We start from the raw sequence: 22,571 nt of genomic DNA on the forward strand, positions 1-22,571 counted from the left end.
ATCGAGAGCAGTTCTGGGGAGAAGGACTTGGGGGTGCTGGTGGGTGAGAGGCTGGACATGACCAGCAACGTATGATTGCAGCCCAGAAACTGTGTCCTGGGCTGCACCAAAATCAGTGTAGGCAGCAGGGCAAGGGAGGGGATTCTGCCCCTCTGCTCTGGTGAGACCCCACCTGCAGAGCTGCCTCCAGCTCTGGGGTCCCCAGCACAGGAAGGAGATGGACCTGTTGGAGCAAGTCCAGAGGAGGCTACCAAGTTGATGAGAGGGATGGAACACCTCTGCTATGAGGAAAGGCTGGGAGAGCTGGGATTGTTCAGCCTGGAAAAGAGCAGGCTTAGGGGGTGACCTGGTTGTAGCCTTCCAGTACCTGAAGGGAGTCCACAAGAAAGATGGAAAGAGACTTTTTACAAGAGGATTGAGTGACATGACAAAGAGGAATGGATTCAAACTAAAAGCAATCAGGTTTAGATTAGATATTAGGAGGAAGTTCTTTGCTGTGAGGGTGGTGAGGCCCTGGCACAGATTGCCCCGAGAAGTTGAGGATGTCCCATCCCTGGAGGTGTTCAAGGCCAGGCTGGATGGAACTCTGAGCAACCTGGTCTAGTGGAAGGTGTCACTGTCCACAGCAGGAGGTTGCAACAAGATGATCTTTTAAGGTCCCTTCCAACCTCAAACCATTCTATTATTCTATGAACAGACTGAGCAGTACTTCTAATCAAGAGGAAAAAAACTAACACAAAAATCAACACAAAAACCAAGGAAATATAAATTTAATACATTTCTGCACTACAACTCTGGCTACTAAATCTATCTTTACATTGACTGTAGTTATTAACTCACTAACAACATCTTCAGATGTTTTGTCTGCACCTGACTTGCTGATATGAAAAAGAGAGCAGTAAACATGTCCAAGACTCAGATGCTACAAATGGGAATCATTTCTCCAGCATTATGATACCAGAAAGCTTTGAATTATGGGCATTATCGAGGACAAAGTTTTAACCTTGCTGTAACCCATCTAACTCGCTGTAGGATACAATGATTGAGTTTTAAAAAAAGAAACATCTGTTGTACTACAGTGGGTGGTGCTGACACAACCCTTCGTAAGTTTTTTTACTAATTTTTGTACATGAAACATAATTTTCTCATGTAACACAAGCAATAATAATTTATTCCCCATTTGGTTACAATTAACAATTGGTTACAATACACAACAATACATTACAATACACAACATAATGACTTACTCCACACTGGTAAAAATGACAAGAATGAATCTAAAACAAAGCTCAGATTCATGAAGGTGCTTTCAGCAATTGCAAGCCTCTTGTTAAAAAACCTTCTCTAGTTCCAATTTCTGTGATCCCCAAGACTTTATTCTTTAGGTGATTGCTGCAACAGGAGGATGTAGAAGCCACTGCACTCTATAAACATCTAACCACCATAAATTCAGTTGAGTTTCCAACCTTTCTTCTCCACAAGCACCCAGACTGTTATTTGTTGCAGTTTTTATATTCAACTGCAATTGAAACCAAGACATGAACAGGAACACAGGAAGCAATCGGGTCCTAAAGTTACAGTTTATGTCATTCTCACTAAAATTTGGGGTTTATAAATCTTGGCTCTACTTATTTTTCAACAGTCATCTACAAAACAATACCTGCACTTCCAAACAACCACCTTTTGTTTCCGTGTGCCTGCCCTGCTCTCCAGAGATGCACAGACTGCCCAAGCCTACACCGAACCCATAGACAGACCCTGAACAGAACAAAACTACCAATTTACTGCCAGGAGGATCTTATTGTTGTTTTCTGGCATTTATTCTCTTCCCATATGTTCCTATAACACATGGGCTTTTAATCCAACACAAATTTTATCAGCATATACCTCCATTAAACTACTCTTAGGTACCTGGAACTAAGAATGGCATTTCATGACTCCAGGGAGAGGAACATAATGAAAATAATAGTGCAGAAACTTCAGCAGCAGCGCAGAGATCTCTAAAATACACCTGGGTGTTGGGGATTTTCAGTTTCCCCCAGTAGCGCATGGTTCTTTTCCACGTGTTTCCCACAACTGAAGAAAGCCCCTCACAAACCACAGGCACATCAGCCATTCCTCATTAACTCCTTACAGCTTGTATTTGCTTTCCTCCTCCATGCTTCAGCTTCCTACCCAACTGCCCAGGGTATATTAATGCAGCTAAAATGCTCGCATCCCACCTCATGCTCTGTTTCTGCATCTTCTTTTCTGAATGGAAGATGTATTAGTACCTTCATTCAACTTAAAATCCTCACCTGTACTAAACGAAGACCTTCTATCACTTGAAGGTCAGAGACAAAAAAAAAGAACCAGTTGAACTTCATTTATGCAAGGATTTACTGTATTTGTGCTATTTGTGCCATTTTCACCCAGACTCCAAGGAGGAATAAATACAATCTCTCACAATATAAAACAAAAGCATCACTTGAGAGGGAAAATCTGCTGAGATACAAAACAAACCTCAGGGAGATCTATCCCAGCAGTCTGAGCGCTGCCGATGAGTGAGTAGAGCTGCCAAAACAGAGAGAATTGCTGAAATAGTCTGCATCTATCACCACCATCAGCTATGTCGGAGTGGTGGATCACTCCCTTTCAGGAGAGATTAAAACATAAGAAGGAACGGTGAGGCTGATCACTTAAGTTCATACTGTAGTGTGTGTCATCTTTATTACTGTATTTTCTTATCAAGAGTAATTAGGGTAGCTTTAACGGCACTTTCATCACCGTAAATGTGCATTTCCCTATGTTTTTCATTCCTTTCACTTTTGTGTGTTTCATATCGTCTGCTTTATCTCACAGAGCATCTTAGTAACACTCCTAAACCTGAAACCATGCAGTGAAAATCTAGCAAATTAATTATTTCATCTACTGCTGAGATATAGGTCCCTGCAGCTCATCAATGCTGAATAGCAACTGGAATTTCCCCAGGACGCTCAGGGACCACATTTGTATGATTCTGAATGTTCTCCACACTGGATCTTCAATGTTTATGTTTGACATCAAAGATGGGACAATCAAGAGCACAGAGTGACCCCATGACAACTCAAAATTAGGATGAACTGCTGCATATGGGATCACATAGATATTGGCTGGAGCTGTGCCAAGAAGCCCAGCTCTGTACACTATTAAAATTCATTTCAATTCTTACAGGTCAGATGTTTAAGTTCACCTTTACTCCAGCTTCCTCAGCTTTTACCACTGGTTTTTTGGTGGGCTTTTTTTTTTAATACGGCATCATGTAGACAATGTAGTTATTTCTTGCTCTTGGCCTTCCCAGACTGTAAGACTTAGAAGCTTTGCTACTCACATTCATACATTTTAATTAAAAGAAAAAGTGTAAAATACTAGACTTCCAGACATAATTAAACCTAATACACTGTTCCAGATCAGAAACTCTAATTAAGTTTCACTATCTCCTATTGCTAATAATCACCCAGTCAGCAAATACCACCAAGGAATTCTTCACCCCTCTTGCCTTTCTGCCCCCAAGGCATTGCTGCCCCAGTACTTAATTGGAAATTAAACATTTTCTCACTGTACAAGCTAGCCACACTTCTACTCCTATTTAGAGTTCACAATTAGAGATGCTTCTAATGTTGGAAAAGAAATAATCAGCACAAGAGAAAAATATATTTCTCAAACGTGTAAAACAGACATTCTGCGACCAACTTTTTGCGGCGAATGCAAGTTTTCAACCAGAATATTCACAAGTTTCTTGCTTGGAAAGAGGGTGACGAGCCAAAGATGAAGATGCATGAGAAAGACAAAGGTTCATGAAGACTGGAAGACAAATATACTAACAGTAAAACAGATTGCAAAAATAAAGTAACTCATGTAACCCCAGTAGTCCTTGACCCAGTAACACAGCCTAGAAAAAATAATAATAAAAATAAGTGTGTATATTTCACAAGTTTGTTCCTGGACATTGAAGACTGGCCTCCTGGAGTTTACAGCCTGCCCATTGCCAAGGGAACAGTGGTTTTCCCACTTCCTGTCAGTGTTACACCATATATGAACTGAGTTGAGGACTTCTGCCTTTAGGACTAGGTTTCAATATAAATTCTAGAAATCAATCTAGATTTCGTTCACACTAAATCAACCAGCAAAGAAAAAAAACATTTTAAAATAATTGCCTGCATAGTCTGTGGCGGTATGCTGAATTTAAAATGGGAAGTATTTGTCCTGACAAATTCTAATCTAAAATACACTAAAGGGACATGTCTTCCTAACAGTTTAGTATTTAACTATTCATTTAATGTCACAGCATGTATTTTTCAAAAATCAATAAACCAAATACAATGAGGTATCCTTCTACACCCAAGAAGCTAAAAAGCCTGGCTAACCCCCAGCATAGGATGACAGCAAAAGAAATGCCATCCTAGTGGCACAGTAACATTTTATGTTGTCAGCTGGGAGATTTGGGAGAAAAGTGACCTTAATATACTTCTTTAAAAAAAAAATGCACTGAAACAGTTAATGCACTTTGTTCTGTGGCAGAGCAAACCCAAAGCTTTCACTCTACAACTCAGCTGGTTGTTCTATGAACCAATATAAAGGACACCTTCAGGACAGTCCACAGGTCCTACCCTTTCAGTAGCAGCTCGTGGGCAACAATGGCAGCAATTTGGAAGTCAAAAAGAAATGAAAGAAAAAAGAAGAAAAAGAAAATCACTCAAAGACAATCCAAAATAACTCCAAGGGCCAGAGCCTGTCCATCGGCTGTGTCATTAAAATCAGAAAGGAAAATATGAGATGAGAAGGGAAACACACAATTGAGTTATGTTGCTTCCTTGAATTACCCTCTCTTGTGCTTCTCCCCAGCCAACATGGCGCAGCGATGGCTGCAGGCAGTGACAGGCATTAGGAACAGACTTGTTTCCTTGCCCTTATTAACTGGTGTTCTAAGACACTGACAGTAATGTGTACAAAATATAGTCTCCATTCATTCTGTGTACAGAAGCATTGAACAATCGTGCAGGTTGAGGCTCCCACGGGGGAGAGGACACAATTTTGACCTGACCGATCTGATCGACTCACCGAGCGCAGATGAGATTTGAGCCTGTCTGAACTTGCTCAATTCTCTCTCCCCCTATTTATTTATCAACTCAATATTGATCACATTAAATGAAGGCATATGGGGACCAAGCAGCTCAGCAGTACACCATGGCAGTGCAGAACTCACACAACCTGGGCAGGAAGGGATCACATGGAAAAGATGGATGAACACAAAACCAGCCCATCCATACAGGCACATTCACGAGCCAGGTAGGTTTGGTATCACCCTCATCTGATCACTGCAACCATGTAGAGTTGGACTCAATGCTCTTAAGGGTGTTTTCCAACCTAAATGATACCATGATTCCACAAACACCACCACAAAAGCTGGTGTTAGTTTCAGAAAATTTGTCCTAACCCAGAAATTCCATAGAATATGTTATCAGTATATCATATATATACAAGCATAGCAAATGCCTCAGTGGGAAAAAAAAAGAAACATTAATAAACACTTCTTTCGGCATTGCTTAAATGCACAACTACATAATGAGATTAATAAATATGATCCAGAAGTGCTGAGCATCAGATTTGAACCTTCTACATGTCTGCACTGACTTTGGGCTTGAAAAACAAAAATCACATTAAGCTTTGTGTTGGTTCAAACTTAAAGCATCTATTTGTCTTCTCATCATTTTATACCCAGTATTCATTTTCCTGCATCCTTGAAATAAGGCAATAAAAAGAGATTTCATGTCAGCTAGTCGACATCACAAGTGAAATGCAAATAACCCTGCTAGCAGAAGATATTTTTATTTGATCTATCACCAATATAATTATCATAAATTCAGGAGAAAGTCTCACCTGACTTACTGGAAAAGAATTCAAATTATTATGGTTTAATGAGAAATACCTAACATGACTGAATAAAGTTGATTATTTAACCGGGGACTTTCATGAAAAGGCGGGTAGGCTGGGTTCAACAATAACTGGCAATTATATTGGCATCTTAATTTCATAAAAATAATAATGGAAACATGACAGGAAGTATTATATTGACTGCAGGTTACTAAATGCACACTAAAATTGGACCTTCAGATATACTTGGATTAGCACAGAGCAAGGAGTAAGATATAACACTGGAGACAGCAAAGCTTTTTTTTTTTTTTCCCTTTACTTGAAGCATAGTGAGGCACTGGAATAGGTTGCCCAGAGTAGCTGTGGATGCCCCATGCCTGGAAGTGCTTAAGGCCAGGTTGGACGAGGTTTGGAGCAACCTGGTCTAGTGGAAGGTGCCCCTGCCCATTGCAGGGGTTAGGAACAGATGATCTTTAAAGTCCCTTCCAACCCAAACCATTCTATGATTCTCCCTTTGGTGAGTGTAAGTGGAATTCAAATATGATTGCATGAAAGTTTCTACTTTCCTCCTTTCTAGTAAGATTGTGTACTTTTATGACATTTCCACATCTATAGCCATTTATCACTGCACACACTAAAAAAGGCACATTAAAGCCTCTGAATGTGTGTTCAACAGTCCTCATGAACAAATGCCACCGTCCACGTAAATGAGAATAATTGCCTGCATAGGTACCAACTTCAGCAACCTCCATCTACTGCATGTTTTACAAATCAGGGTGTTTCCAACTATAGGGTTAAAACAATTTCCCTTAAATAAGAAGTATTTTCATCCTCACACAGCAGAGTCAGTCTGTGGATGACAGAAGTGCTTAAGTGACTCAGTTAACTGGAGATACATGGTGCTTTTGCTGTATGTTGAAGCTGCCAATATGAGACACATGAATGCAACCTACAACACGTCAGAGCAATCAGTCCTGCGGAGCATTTCAGCACGGCACTGTGCTCCAAATAAACAGTGGGAAGTGTCAGAGGAGTGCATGTATTCTTTAAATGCCACCAACAAAATTTTAATGAAGATGCTTTTTCTCACCATACCTGCAAAACTTCATGAGAAGTAACAGCTTAAGCTCTTGTAGCAGTTTGATGTATTATTTGCCAAATGTAATTTTCGAGGCAAGAACAGACTACCTGCCCTCATGTATTACCTCATTAATATGTACCTAGCATGGCTACCTGGAGCAGATGGGGACCTTACTGGACCTGCCTAGTATGACAGTTTACAAGGTTTATCAGGGTCATGGCATCAGAAAGAACATTACAGTTTGAATAACAATAAAATAACTGTATCCAGATGAAAATGCCAGGTTTGCTAATGTTAAGCTTAGTCACATTCTACAGTGCAGTTTATTTGCGCTGAAAGCCAGTATATTTCTCACCAACTGCTAGAACACAGCAACATAAAAGACTTTAAAGCATATAGAAAAAAACACAGTTCAGAGATTAGAAACACATCATAGAAGTATCTGAAATCGTATTTCAAGATATATATCATATTTCTGTTTAATGTGCAATCTTCAGTTTCAAGTACTAGGCACAAAGAAACACTGCTTACAAATTTCTAACATCTACTTTTATCAGTCACAGTTAATTACAATTGTTTTCATGCAACAAATCTCATGCATTAGGTATAACTTACCGTGTCACCAGGTGTAACTCTCCCCAGTAGACAACCACACCAACAGGAACAGTAAGAGAAGTAACACATAAAGGAAAAAAACAGACGGAAAAATTCTAAAAAAGGACCTGCATACCTCAAATGCCATGTGGACAGAATTATGTATCTACATCTAAAAATGCTATTCTTCAGTCTTCCTGTCGAGGTTTAGGAATGGTATTCCCCAATTTAGTGTTCCCACTGAAAGACTCGAAACCACACACTGCTCGCTCACTCCCCTGTCCTCCACTCCTCCTCCCCAGCAGCAGGATGGAAAGGAGAATTTGAGGCACATAAGGTGAAGATCACAGGTTAAGAATAATTTACTGGAAACAGTAATGGGACAAGAAAACACACAGTAACAGCACCAATATTAATAAGTGAGTGTGTAAGAGATGAATGCTTCACATGCGAGTGTTCACCCCCGTGGAAACCCCTGACAAAAACCTGACTGTGCCATCCTGCTACCTGGAAAGGATCTTTCTCCCTGTCCCCTGGAAATGTAGAATAGCCTCCAGGCCCTGGCCATGCCCCCTCCTGGCTACTGTAAAAATTAACCCTGTCCTGGCCAGAACCAGGACACTTCTTCAGCTCAATTCTCCAGCCGACCCACCCAGCCTGTGAGAAGTGCCAGGCACTGGAGTTTCGCCAGTTACCTTGAGACATGGATAAACTTTTCGGCAAAGAACAAGGTGTTGTCATCTGGAGTAAGTGGAAAACAAGCTGCCTGTGTAGCCTGTGTAGACTTCCAGCCCCACTGGCCTCGTGCCCAGGCACCCTGAGAACCCATCAGGGAGTCTCACAAAAGCACTGACTTCCAGGAAGAGCTCCCAGTCTAAAGCCACACAGGTCCATGTGAATCAAGGTGAGGGGGATATGCCATCCTCATTTATCAGCTGCTGAAGCATTTGTCCAGGAATTGGGAAGCGCAAGGGCTAACTTGCCCTCACTCTAAAAAAAAAAAAAAAAAAATGAAACCCAGAGCTCCATTTCTTTCTGAAGAAAAGCACTGTGGCAAAGGAAGCTGGAGAGGTTTCCCATCTTTTTCTCTTCCATTCCACAACTGAACTTGTGGAAAACATGGGAGCAGAAAAGCAAGTGCAAGGATGCCTAATTCTGTGGGTTAGTGGTTACAGCAAGTGGCCATAAGTTGGGAAGTATATTGTCTGTTCTCTACTCCAGCTGTGTGCAGGCACTTATTTGATTGGATGAACATTTAATGCAATGGGTGGAAATACTGAGTGGGTAAAACCTGAGCTATTTCTGAATTCCAATGCTTTTACACAGTAAAAGTATAAATAAATAACGGAGCACTGAAAATCACTTGGCAATAACCATTGGCAATTACTTATAGAGTCCCACTCATTTTTATTTTGGTTTCAACTATTTCTCTGTGATGTCACTGAAAATTAGTTTCTAAATCTTCTTCCAAGAGCACTCTATTTCCCGAGGATTCAAAGATGGTTGGATTTGGCTACTCAGTTCTCCTTTCTTCAGAAATGATGAATTCAACCTCCCCTTGATACCCCAGCAGAAGATGAATGCTTGCTGCCTGTTTATATCTGTATGATATAAACACAGCAAAGCATATTCAGCATGAAACTAAAAAACCAAGTGCCTAATTGTGTAAGTAGACTCATTGGAGTCAATCACTTCCTTTTAGTTAGACACATACCTCGCTCAGTCAGGTGTAAAATTAGCACATTGAGAATTTTCTCACTTGCCTCTCTGTGAAGGCTAAGGGAATACTGTGCTGTGCATGCAGGACTGATTTGATTACCTCCATCTTTTATTGGGAAATAACGTATGTCATGGCAATACCAGATGACTATTGCTTCCTTTGCTCTGTTCAGAGGGAGGAAATAATAGGTGTCAGGAAAGCAGTACAACCATGTGTCTTGGTAATAAAAGTGGCATATTAATGAGCATCAGTAAACCATTACAATTAATGCAGGGGAATGGATATTACCTGCTTGAACTCTGCAAGTGTTCTAGTAGCTCCACACCCAGCTGCCATTTTTTTCCATCCCAGAGCTTTCCACTGGCAGGAGCTCCAGACACTGTGAAATCATATGCTCAAGGGAATGGGTGGAGACATTTTAATAGTACAATAGTGGCTGTTGAGAACAGTTATCCAGCCTGTTTATCGGTGGCAGCAAACACATCCCGTAATCTATGGGAGGCATATATGTATACCCTGTAGGTTCCAACATAACTAACAGACTGCAGCAGAAGAGAGGTAAGATGGACGCGCACAAAGGTATGGATGTGCATCGCTTTCACTTTTTTAAAAAACAAAAGGCACACTTGTGAATTTTACATAATTTTAAAATTTCAATCCCTTCTTGATGTGCCTTTGTAGCATCTAGCTTTCAAATAAATAGTCAGTTTTGAAGTTCAGCTTCAAAAATCCAGCCTGACAATTCCCCTCTTTACACTCACAAGCAAAAAAAAAAAAAAAATAAGAAAAGTGAGGGAAAACTGCAAGCACTATCAAGGTGACACACTAAGTTGTTTGAGTATTTATTGACAGAATAACAACACAGGTGAAACAGCTCTGGCCCTTCAGGAATACCTAAATAAAAACTCTTCGGTTTTATGACATACAAATTGTTCATTTTTACTCTTGGATGACTGAATTTTAAATTACGTTGAAAAGAGGGACACCTTCAATTCCCACCTCTACTTGGTTTACTTTAACTTCTAATTCCCTCTGCACATAATGTGTTCTGAGCTATTTTAATTCACATTCTTCTTGTAGTTCGTGTACTGAATTCACCTAATAATTCATTTTGATGATACAATCTTCAAAGATTGTATTTGGGGGTTTTTTTAGTAGGTTCCAGAACAGATTCTTTTTCACTTCACCATTTCTTTCAGGTACCATTCTCAGTATAGTGTTTAAGCTTGCCATTAGTCTTGTACTTAGCATATGCTCACTTAGCATAGACACATTTATTATTTTTATCGTTGAACACTTTAGGTAAGAACTCTATACACACACAGGGGTGCCTCAACTTTCTAGCACACTGCAGAGACTAAAACACCAGCACCACTGTGAAACAGTTGAACTGGAGAATCTTTCCAGATAAAAAGATGCAAATTGTCCCATCAAACATCCTGCATGGCTTCCAGATTTGCCATTCCCAGTGCTCAAAAAATAAATGCAACCTCCAAAACTAGTAAACCAACCAATGTGACTCATGCAAACAAAGTGAGCCATACCTACATACAGGGCAATCCAAGCTTTATGACTAGAAAATGCCATTTTCAGTACTGTGGTCAAGTAAACCATTTGTAATAAGTTTTTCCTGTGATGAGTATCTACCAGAAGCTGCACTGTAGAAAAAAAAAAATCATCTATTTCTCAAAATAAGTTTGTTTTGTTTTTTTTTTTTACTCTCCCCTTTCCAAGGGTCCCCACTTTGGCACAGAGATTTGAAGGATACGCCTCTTGCCGTGTTTGAGAAAAACCACAGTTTGTAAATGTTTAATCACACCCTCTTAATACTCTTACAGCATTCATCATGTTTCACAGTGGTGCAAGAGCCAGGGGAGGACAAAGGAAGAGAGGAAGGATGCAGCTGGGGAACAGAGGGAATGGTAAGGCAAGAAGGACCATGGGAGCTGCAGAGAGGAAAGTCAAACAGTCCCCTTACACCCACCTGGGAACTTGGAACTGAACCTCTTTTGCCCACATCCCCCTCCAATGGCAAGACCACAAAGACTAATATTGTACTTCTAAAGTCATGATAAAACAGAAGGATGAGAGAGCTACAGGCTTGAGAACCTGGGCAGCTGCTTGAACAACTAAACCACTGCAGCTGGAGAGCTGGAGAGTTGATGTAAAGGCAGCTAAAGTATGTCTTCACTCCACTGTATGCATTTGATGAAAAAATATATATTGTTTTCTGAAGGACCTGGTAACATCCTAAATTCAGAACAGATACTGAATTCAGACAGTAGCTAACAATAATAGGGTCATACAATGAAAAACAAAAATAATAAACACAGAATACCTAATTTCAGGACTTCATCTCCTTCACTGATTTACGTCTCTACACTGCGCACTGAATAAGGGAGAGGTACCAAAAACCCCACAGCACCTGTGGTTTTATCAGTAAGGATTGTATGCATATGACTTAAGACTGAATAGATAACCTAAATTTTACATATCCCCAAATGCTTTATTTTGGACTCTTTTTGTTTGATTCTTCAGGTATGTTTAAAATATTTTTGACAGTTCCTGTGGCAAAATCACAGCCCGATGGTTTAAGAATAGACCTATCAGACTGGGAACAGAGTCTGAATCCTGGATCAGGATGTCACATTTGACAAAATCACTTAATGGTTTTACCTTGGTGTGCTGTAATGGGGGAAATTAGTAGGAAGAGGAGGTTGAGAACAGTTTTCTGGTTGGTGTCTATTCCACTGTGATTGCAAAGAACAGCCCCTTTGCACAAATACAACAGAAATATATAAATGGCTAATATTATCCTTACCCAAAAAGGATTGCTCTAATAATAATTCCAGCCCAAAGAACACAAAAATAAATCAACTAGGTTATTCCAGAGGGCCTATTAGCCCAGTATCCTCTCTCCAAATACAGCCCATAATGAACATCAAGGGTAAGAACAGGGCAAGGATCTGGTGACTAAAGATTACCCATCGCCTTTCTCAACCCAAATATTGTGCACTCACTGGTTGGGCTGTTCTTCTGACATACAACAGCATTTTCACTCTGCCTGGCATCCTCACCACCCTGTGGCCAAGGGCTCTCAAATTACTTATGTGCTGTGTGAAAAGCTACTTCCTTCTGCGCTGGGGTGACAGCACAGTGCTACCAGAAACCGTTGCCAAAACCAATAACTGCAAGGCCCTTATTTTACATTTCGGCAAGATACTTATATTCAGTTTTCAATACTGTTTGGTTATGTTCTACAGGGAATAGAAACAATTTCATGGTTTTTGGCATCCTCTTGCCTTTTGATGTCCTTGTTCCATATACATGAATCCTGAAATGGTTGCACACTGTAAACGATTTCACAAGAGAGAGAACTCTGTGCTGCTATTGCTCTTATGCTCCTGTGGCTGCTCTGAGCCAAGCCCACACTGCAATCAGCTTTGTGCAATTATATATTTCAAGATGCTCTTAATGAACTGACTTCTTCCACCTACCATCAAAAAATAAGTACTTTGTACCCAATAATTGCATGTCAAGCTCCCAGGGCAGGCCAGAAGAGTCACAGCTCTAAACAGACAGGGTTTCACACATCATAAGGATCACAGGTTCAGGGCAGTCAGTACTGCAGACCAAACCACTGACCATAATGTCTATTGTCCCACTGTCAAAAAAGCAGCAGAACATAGTGAATGAGTTCTTTCAATGAAGGATGTGTTTGAGGGCTAATGATTGACAATTTTTGTTCAAATTTTAGATTTCAATACTACAGGAAGAAAGAAACAAAAAGTACTAGCTTGTATAACACAAACGAACCATTCTAATAGTATTAGAAAGCTGCTTCTTGACTTCAGGAAGCCCTGAACTGGCTCCTCAGTGCTCAGCAACAGAGACCTGGGAGGTGATACACCTGCTGCAAACAGGAGTTATTAAGATGATCTCAAACACATTGTAGAAAATAAGTAAAATGTATGGAGAAGACATTAATTATAAAGTAAAATCTTCGCATTTGCTGCTTTTATTAACTGCTCTCTTAAAAGAGAAAGAAATAACTATTGAAATAGTCTCACGCTTCCATACAACCCAGTTTTACTGCCCAGGAGATTGTGGGGAATATATCTGTTAACTTGTCACCAACTGGTAATTCTTTTGTAGATGCTGCAAAGGACCGTGACCTTACAGTGAACTGCTGACTTGAAATCAAGGAATGTAAAACAAAACAATAGGAGACAACAAGCAAGTGAGCCACCTCAGAATCTGAACTGAGGAGCTCTCCTAAACACTCATGAGTAGGTCTGCTGAGCCCTTTGCACCTACTCATGCAGGTAGAAAGACCTGTCAGATTAAGTTTCAAAATACTTCAGGTAACTACAGCTCTTCTTTCCTTTTATACAGGTACAACAGTTCTCTGGACTGGACTGCTCCTCCAGCAAGCACAAATCACTGCTACACTCCTTTTAAATTAGTCATAAATCTAGAGCACTGAGAAAATCTGTGACAGCACAGAGATCAGGATCTGGATTCTGACAAGTTACATTAATCATGGGTTTTAAATGAGCTATTTCCATAACTGATGTGCATTCTAAATCATCTTGAACAATCTCACACACAGAACAGGATCCAATCCCCAGGAAACACTGTGCCCTTAAAGAGGTTGTAAAATTGGACAGCATAGTGGTGGATATGTCGAGCTTAGTTCTTAATGCAATGCAGTGGGTTGACAGACACCCACCAAATCCTCTCAATCGCTCCCCTCCACAAATGGACAGGGGAGAGAAAATATAATGAAGTGTTCATGGGTTGAGATAATGACAGGGAGACATCACTCACCAAGTACCATCAGGGAAAAACACAGACTCAATTTGGGGATATTAACTGAATTTATTACTAACAAAATCAGAGCAGGATAATGAGAAATAAAATAAATCTTAATAAATCTTCTCCCAACGCCTCTCTCCTTCCCAGGCTCTTACATCTGCATTTCAACATCTCACACGACTAAATCTACGTGATGATGTTTTAAGGGCAAGAAAAAATTATCATAAATCATCCTAATTTCATCAAAATCACTTTAAATCATCACAGTCCAAAACCAACCCAAGAACAACATCAGAACTGAAATTTAAAATCTAGCAAATAATTCACAAAGTGAGTTTATATAACTCATAATCCAAACACAAACATAGCACTTACAATGAACACACCACACCTGATAGCTATCTAATCATGAACAAAGATATAAAGATTCTTACATTAAAATTTCACATTTTCATTTTTATTAATACAATGGATTTAGGACTATAGAAAATTTAGTGGTTTCCATCAGTCTTGATTCTGTGTCCAGCAATACTACTTTTAGAATGAAAAAAACCCACAAGAATTCTAACTGCACTGTTGTATAATTATATACTGGTTTAAAATTATTAAATCAGTTGTATCTGGAATGCCTTACACAAAAGGTGTGACTATCCAGTTTCTTACACTTGGCATGGTGTTTTCCACATGTGCCAAGTGACAGCAAAATGCAAGTGCATGCACTTGCCTGCTTTTGCAGTGATTTATTCACTGTTCATTAGGTATAAAAAACCTACACAAAGCTCAAGACTGCGAAGAATGAAGATGAAAATCTCAGTATGATTCAAAACTCACATATTCTTTCATGAGACTGGTGAATATTGCACCAAAACAGCAATTAAAGCTGTGATAAGGCATATCAACCATTCAAAGCTTTATAGCTTCAAAAAAAAAAAAATCGAAAGCTATAGGGAAAAGACATGGTTTTTTTCCTTTCCATCTTGCCCTACATATTATTCATAACTCACTCCAATGCTTCATAAAGACTTTTAACTCCACCTCCAGACACACATACATGCAAAAAACATAAACCTAAGTGGCAGTTAGTTACCTTATAGTGATCTGATATGCTTTAATATCAAGATATCAACACGTCTGTCTCCCATTGCTGACATTTAATCTACCTTTGCTTTGCTGATGTCAGTGTAAAAGGGACCCAAAAAAGCAGACAACTCAGCACAGAAATAACCAGAGAGACTGATTTTTTTTTTTTACTTCTTTAGCTCTTACTAAAAATAGTCTTGAGTATTTTTCACAACAGGTGAAGTTTCATAATACAAAAATTTCTTTATCTTTACTCACCTATTTACTAGACCATCACTATACTCCCCACACACTGGGAGATAACATAACTTCTTTTATGGGCACATCTTTCAGATTATTAAATATATTTCAGACTAAGAAATACTTTAAAAAATACCTGCTTGGAAACAAAAACATCAGCAATGAAAAAGAGCTCTCAGACTGCCACTGGATAAAACCACACGTCCATCCAATTGCAATTTATGATTAAAACAGTTAAAAGTAGCCAAGTTACTGACTGACATGAAACAGAAGCAATTGTCAAGCCTGAGATATACTCTAGCTGTCAGTAAACATTCTAGGTGTATTATGAATAAAGACTCCATATGATTACCCCCATTACCATATAAAAAGCACCTGTTTGAAATCTGATTGCTTTTTATATAAGGTTCTGAATAAGTTATTCCTGAAGTGACCAGCAAGTCCATCAGTAACAATGACACTCCTAAACACACATTCCAAGGCAAAAATATATAGTGAACCACAGTACAATTAAGAAACTAAACTTCCAGATTACACCAGAAGAACTGAGCCACTTAAAAATAATGGCCCTTGTCTTTAAGACTCTACCATACCTCCTGTGTAATGTTGCAAAGAATACAACAGGGAAAAAATAATCATAGTCTATATTCTGGCAGAAATAAACCATTATACAGCCTGAATATTAATCAGAATAAACACTATTTTGATTTTTATTTCATGATACCTGGTGTTTCTCTGCCCAGGCATCATTCATATTGCACACACTTGCTCTAAGGTTTATGATTGTAACTAAATCCACTTCATTTAATCATTCTAATAAATCTACATCTCAGCAGACACCACTAAGTGAGCTATCAATAGCACACTAAATATACCTGTTAGATAGATTATACATATAAAATATAGAAGTACAATGAAAACTATTTGCACTTGACTAAGTGCCAAACTTCTGTTCATCCTCCACAACAGAGGTACACGAGAAAAAGATTAACAAACACACCTTGTCTATGTTTCCAAAGAATTGCTCCTGTTTACCATCTGAATACACTCAAGACCACTTCTATTTTTCTGATAGTATACAAATGCAGCTGTGGGTAGAATTTATGTTTTAAAACAAACATTTGGAACAAAATACCAAGACTTAGGACAAGGCTTGCATACTACATCTAAGGCTCCTTGTACAAAAGAAAAGATCTAATTGCCACCAAACCTTGATGGCAACTTGCACGTTGCTCCTGACAAAATCTGGTGGGTGGGGGTTTGTTTGTTTTAATGCATTTAATCCCAAATGTCATCAATCATTTTAGGAAACTTAATGATGTTTCAATATACCTTGTTTTTTTCCCTTTGACTTCAGTCTGTGGCACAAGCTAAGCTGTAAGACTGTGCAATCCCACAGCAAGTGTTCTCTGCCCTCCCTCTCACTAAGGCAGAGTAGACTGCGGGGCACGAAGTCTTTTATGTTTTAAACAAATGGCAGGTATGACTTCAACATATATCACTTCCACAGTATGTGGGGCAAGTCTGCCAAGTGGAACTGGAACTAGAACTTATCAGACAAAAACCAGAAAAAGACGTTTTCCCTCTACACGTTTTCCAGCCTCCCAGATTATCCCTGTCAAGATTACACACAAAAACACTGCAACAGTACACAGACCAAGATCCTCTACAGTCAAACATAGGGTTTATCTCTGTATTCCATATCCCTGGTTCTTCAGCTAGAGCCATGACAGTGAGTTTTACTCATTTTGTAGATGACAGAGTTTTACGCTCACACACACAATCCTGTCCACAAGTGATGGGTTATTCATAAACCTGGTTGTCCCAGGAAACTGAAACTTCTTTCATCTAACCACTGCCACTAAACACTCATTTCCCACAAGGTCCATCCTGACAGGCACACTTCAAAGTACCATGCTGCACCAGGTAGCCACTTGCCCACCATGACTTTTTTAAACTACAACATTCTGTTGCTAAACCATTTTTTATCACCCTTCCCTTCTACTCTAAATGCAGCCTTTATGCTGCACTATTAAATCCTATCCTGAAATTTAGTGAAATTGCTCCAGTTGTCCTTATTCTGCCCTCACCTATGGATTCTGTAAGTTCATTACAGAATTCAAGTAAAAGGGCATGGCATGTCTTCCACTACCCACCTACAACCTTTTCTGTGTCCTGAATCACTCTTACTTCTTTTGATTTTTTTCAAAGTTTCACTCACAGAAAAGAGCAACTTAACAAACCTGTTAATGCAATTCCTTATCCACAAAATTTTTTGCTACTCAAAACACATGACAGCCAGATTATACAGAAAAAAAAATATTTGGTTTCCTCTTCAACAGTTGGGTTTTGTTTTTATTTCTAATTCCCCAGCAATCACAATATCCATGTCATTTCTGTCCCTTTCTATTTCTCCATACTTTTCACGAAAATTGCAAACAACACAAACTCCTGCCAGAGTAATCGCATTATATTTACCAGTAGTTCACAATGCAGTTTGATTCAACTACACATTTTCTTTTCTAAAACACCAATAACAGAATTCTGTGGTGGTTTTTTTATAAATACTATCACAGTGTTATTCACTAAAGCCAAAGAAGATCATTACTCTGATTTCACTTTTTTACAACATAGATTGTTGAAATAGACTGTAGAATCATGCACAAAGCCAGTCCTTTTCTCTCATCATAAAATCATCATTTTTCTCTTTATGGTTTGGCTGGACAACATTAATATGATTTCCTATTGTACTACAGAGATGTATTATTCTAGTAGTGGTGGGAACAACTGATTTGTGCATGCACTCATCTATAACATATAAACATTTATAAAGCACTTACAGATGTCTCAAGTAGAATAGAAACCATCTCCAGATGGTATATCACCTTGACTTATATCTGTGTTTTTCCCAATCTATATTGCCTGAAGATAAAGCCCTAAAATACTACAAGCCAATATAAGCAGTTTATAGTTGTCCTGACATGTTCACGCCTCTTTTCTTATGCCAACCTCAGGAAACTGCTGTGACAGGTAGCTGATAATGTACCACTGTTAAACTTGGTAAAAAAAAAGATGTAAAAGTAGTGCTTCTGGTATTACCATGGGCAGAATGGGAACATTTCTTTAATTAGCATCCAAGTTTGTGAAAACTCCAAGTAACCACAGAACCACAGGCTGAGAAATTCAAACCAGTACTTTGCACTGTTTGTTTTATAATTTACTAAAATGCAGACAGTTCTAATACTACCTGGTTTGCAGTAATGACTACTCCATGCAATGCTGGATTACTCTTATCCCTAGTGACTTTAATAATTATTAGACTGCAAACCCCTTCCTACAATCTCCAGTTTTCTTTCTAATTTATGCTTCTCAGTCAGAACATAAGAACAAAATTTCCTGTATTTTCAAGTAAATCCACCTCAAAAAGGCAACTATAACTACATTTGCATGTGAAACTCAAGGCATACTAAAAATATATACATATATACAATATGCAATATTTTTATATATAAAAATATTTATTGTAGAAACTCAGATTTCAACAGAACTTTGAGAGTAAAAACATTATTGCATTTCTCCAGTGAAATTTCATTGCTACAACATTGCTAAGTTAATAAATATGCAGTAGGAGTTCCATTTGGAGTTTTTTGCACACTAAACCAAATATCCAAGTACACAAATGAAGAAAACCAGTGTGAAAACACAGATTTTATTAACCTATCCAAATATCACTGTTTCAAATTATTGTTAATAATACTTATAAATAAATTTTAATATTAATAAATAATGTTAACAATAAATTAATTATTTAATAATAATAATGCCACAGTCAGGCTGTTTAGTACTCAGACTTCCCTGAAACTACACTTGTTTGTGCTGCAATTTACATTTACTGTAATCGAGGCCTGAAAACATACTGCTATGAGTTTCTCCCTGGTATCACCTGTTGACCTTCAATACAGACAGACTGAGGCTTAACTTGCCCAACACATTTTTCTATTCCTTCCTAAATCCTTACAAACCATTTTAGTTTTAAATAAAGGGATGCTCTTGTATGGGTGGAAAGTACCCAAAGAAAGTCCTATGAAAACCCAGCCTGATTGTACAGGCTAATTCAGCAGCTGAGACGCCGATCTTTGTGAAGGACTTTAGCGAGAAACAGGGATGGCATCAATCTTCCTTCAAGGAATTGTTTGGCCAATTTACTACAGTCTGAAAAATTAATATCCAGCCTCTTGTGCCCCAAACTGTACAGAACATTTTATCCAAAATGTTCCTCAGTTTCAATAGTTGCCACTTCAAAAATACAATAAAACAACCCCCTAAAACTTAGTTTTCTATTACTGTAATTCTGTTTAGAAAGTCAGAAAGTATGAAACCCCAGACAAGACAAAATATAGCTTTTTATGAGACAAGTGTAATTCATAAATGCATGAGTTACAACTCAACAGTACTTCAAGACACAGCCCTCACCAATCCAACTGTTTAATATATTCCCTCCTTTGACCTTATACGAGACATTTGCTTCTCTTTCTCTGCTGAAAGAAAAACATAAAAACCACCCTAAATAAATGATCTACCACTTCAAAAAGAGTATGGCTAGCTATCAATATTTCTTGTTTACATAACTGAGAAATTCTCAAAAAACACATTTAAAGATTTATATGTAAAAAAAAAAATCACGATTCTGATGCAAGTAGTCAAATAACAACCATATGATGTTAGTATAAAAGATAATTATCCTAACTTGAAATTCACGTTGTTAAAATTTAAAAGCCAAAGGTGACAGCATATATCATCCAGTTTATAAAACATGAACACCACTTAGAAGTTGAATTATACTAGCTCAAATGACAGTATTCAGTGTAGTAAATAAAAAGTTCTCTTCCTCTACCATGCAAAAAATATTTCTTTCCTGCTAAGAAGTTATGCACAAACCAATTCCCATTATCTCCACGCTTACTCCATTTGCCAGATGATAAGCCTTAAAGCAAATCATTGCAGAATCCAGCAATCATAAGTTACCAGCATGTAGGTGACTGTCAGAAAACAGTAATAAAGCCTGACACGTTTATGGTGTCTCTCAAATAACAGACTTACCTCGGCAGATGGTCCCGTTCCCCACGTACCCGGGTTTGCAGGTGCAGCTATGTCCCCTGATAGTGTTAGTACAGATTGCATTCTCATCACAGTTGTGCTGGCCACTGCCACATTCATCATGCTCTACGTGGGGGGAGGGAAAAAAAAAAGAAAAGAAAACAGTTTTTGAGAGGCAGTGAGCTTTTCAGGGAGATGAGGTGGTATTTGAAAGCCAAGTGGAATAACCAGGTTGCTGCAATGGTTGAACGCCGGGGGCTTGGTGTGGGAGTCAGCTATGGACTTGCTCCAATTCTGAAACTCAACAACATGTGCATGGCAACAGGAGATTATTTAGGTTTAAAAACAGAAAGAAAAAAAAGGCATCTGTGAGGAAGCAAAGTATGGCTATGACAAAAAGCTATGAAGAGGATTATCAGCGAAAAATATCTGCTGTGAAGACTAACCTTTACATCACTGTCCACCACCAGCAGTAATAATCATAAATACAAGATAACTGAACACAAGAGGGGCCCTAATAGCCCACCCTGTAACTCCAGAATTCAGTTGTCACAACTGCTTGCTCTAACACTGAGCTCGCTCCTTCTCTAATAGCACATAGTAACATTCCACATTTTTAGAGTACCAATCACACCCTCGAGCCTCAAAGAGGCTCCCAGACAAATGGGCCATATTTTGCTTTCATCCAGCAACTCTAACTGCTGCCCCAAGACAAATTTTCCACAGCTCTGCACTTTATGCTCCTGCTACTTTTTGTTCTCCTAAAGCATCAGTTAGAGGTGATGAGGTACCTGACCCTGAAGTTTTTCGCTTCTTCCTGCAATTATGAGGAGCTTCCCTCACACAGTAGGATTGCAAAAAGAAAACCTCAATATTTGACACTTTTGTGCCAGTGGTTTTACAATTTTTGTTCAGTGGAATCAAAAGGATGCAACGAATGTTCTTAAAACCATACAGTGGGCAACAACCAGGATCTGGAACCCTTCTTGGCAGTCTTCATTTATGCAACTGCAATTATCAGCCTGATATTCATATGCTGAGAGGTAAAAGTTATCTCTTCGTGGAATTAGGATTTGCTAAAGTGTATAAGGGGTATAAAGGTGCATAAGGGGTGTTCAAAGGACAATGGACTAAATTTAGTCTTCTACAGATCACAGAGAGGTAATGCCTCTAAAACACCAGCAAAACACTCACTTTTGCAGACTGAATTAAGCCCTTTGGAAGAATCTCTCCACTGAGAACAGCAGCATCACAGGCTTTGACAGGCTGCAGTTCACCTCTGCAATGCTCTCACTCTACCATAGTTACAGAACAACAGCCAATTTCAAGATAACTCAAGACACGTAGGATTAGAATGATGAATTCTAAGGAACCCACTAAACCAAATACTTCTGGAACACTGTTGATAACTATTTGCAGTACATATATCCAACATGTTTTCTATTTTTCAAATACATTTGACAGCAAAATGATATGGATTGTGACTATTTTCTCTTAAATTGCATCAAAGCAATGTATCATCCTCTCTCTCTCTCTGCTTTTAGCAAGGAATTCACACACACTCTCATATGTGCCTGGCTTCAGCTGATAAATTCAGGCTTGCATTTATACTTGTTAGTTTATGTTAGTCCCTAGCTCTGCTTGGTAATTCAACTTCAGCTTCTTGCCAATTTTCAGAGGCCTTACATATTCTAAATGCTAGGGTTCTTCAAGGGCTGCCTGCTCTCCCCTTCATCTTTTAAGAAACTCTACCACTTTGCTGCTTCAGTCTCATGGTGCTCAGACTGCTGGGTCAGACACAAAAAGCATCAAGCTACTCTCCAAGGAAGTGCTTTGAAGGCAGTAGAAGCTGAATTATGCTTTCTTTTAAAAGAGACACACTCTCCATAATCTCTCCCTCCTCTTCCTACTTTTAATTGCCATTAGCTTTCATGTGTTAGTATTCAAACTATAATGAGAATGCCTTTGTGATAGGCTCAGGTGTGTACACAAGAACATTCCTACTCAAACGATTGCCAAAATTAGCCTATTACCTTCTCAGCACTTCAA

General features: G+C 38.8%; 1 protein-coding gene across 1 annotated transcript in view; it reads right to left on the reverse strand.

Moving 5' to 3' along the window:
• Positions 1–22,571, reverse strand: part of NELL1 (neural EGFL like 1) — a 287,217-nt gene that overhangs the window by 89,874 nt on the left and 174,772 nt on the right. Inside the window, 1 exon segment of the mRNA XM_032691544.1 lies at positions 20,526–20,648. Within this exon segment, the coding sequence (XP_032547435.1) occupies positions 20,526–20,648 (123 nt within the window).

The sequence above is a fragment of the Chiroxiphia lanceolata genome, chromosome 6 (assembly GCF_009829145.1).
Source record: "Chiroxiphia lanceolata isolate bChiLan1 chromosome 6, bChiLan1.pri, whole genome shotgun sequence".
Taxonomy (NCBI): Eukaryota; Metazoa; Chordata; class Aves; order Passeriformes; family Pipridae; genus Chiroxiphia; species Chiroxiphia lanceolata.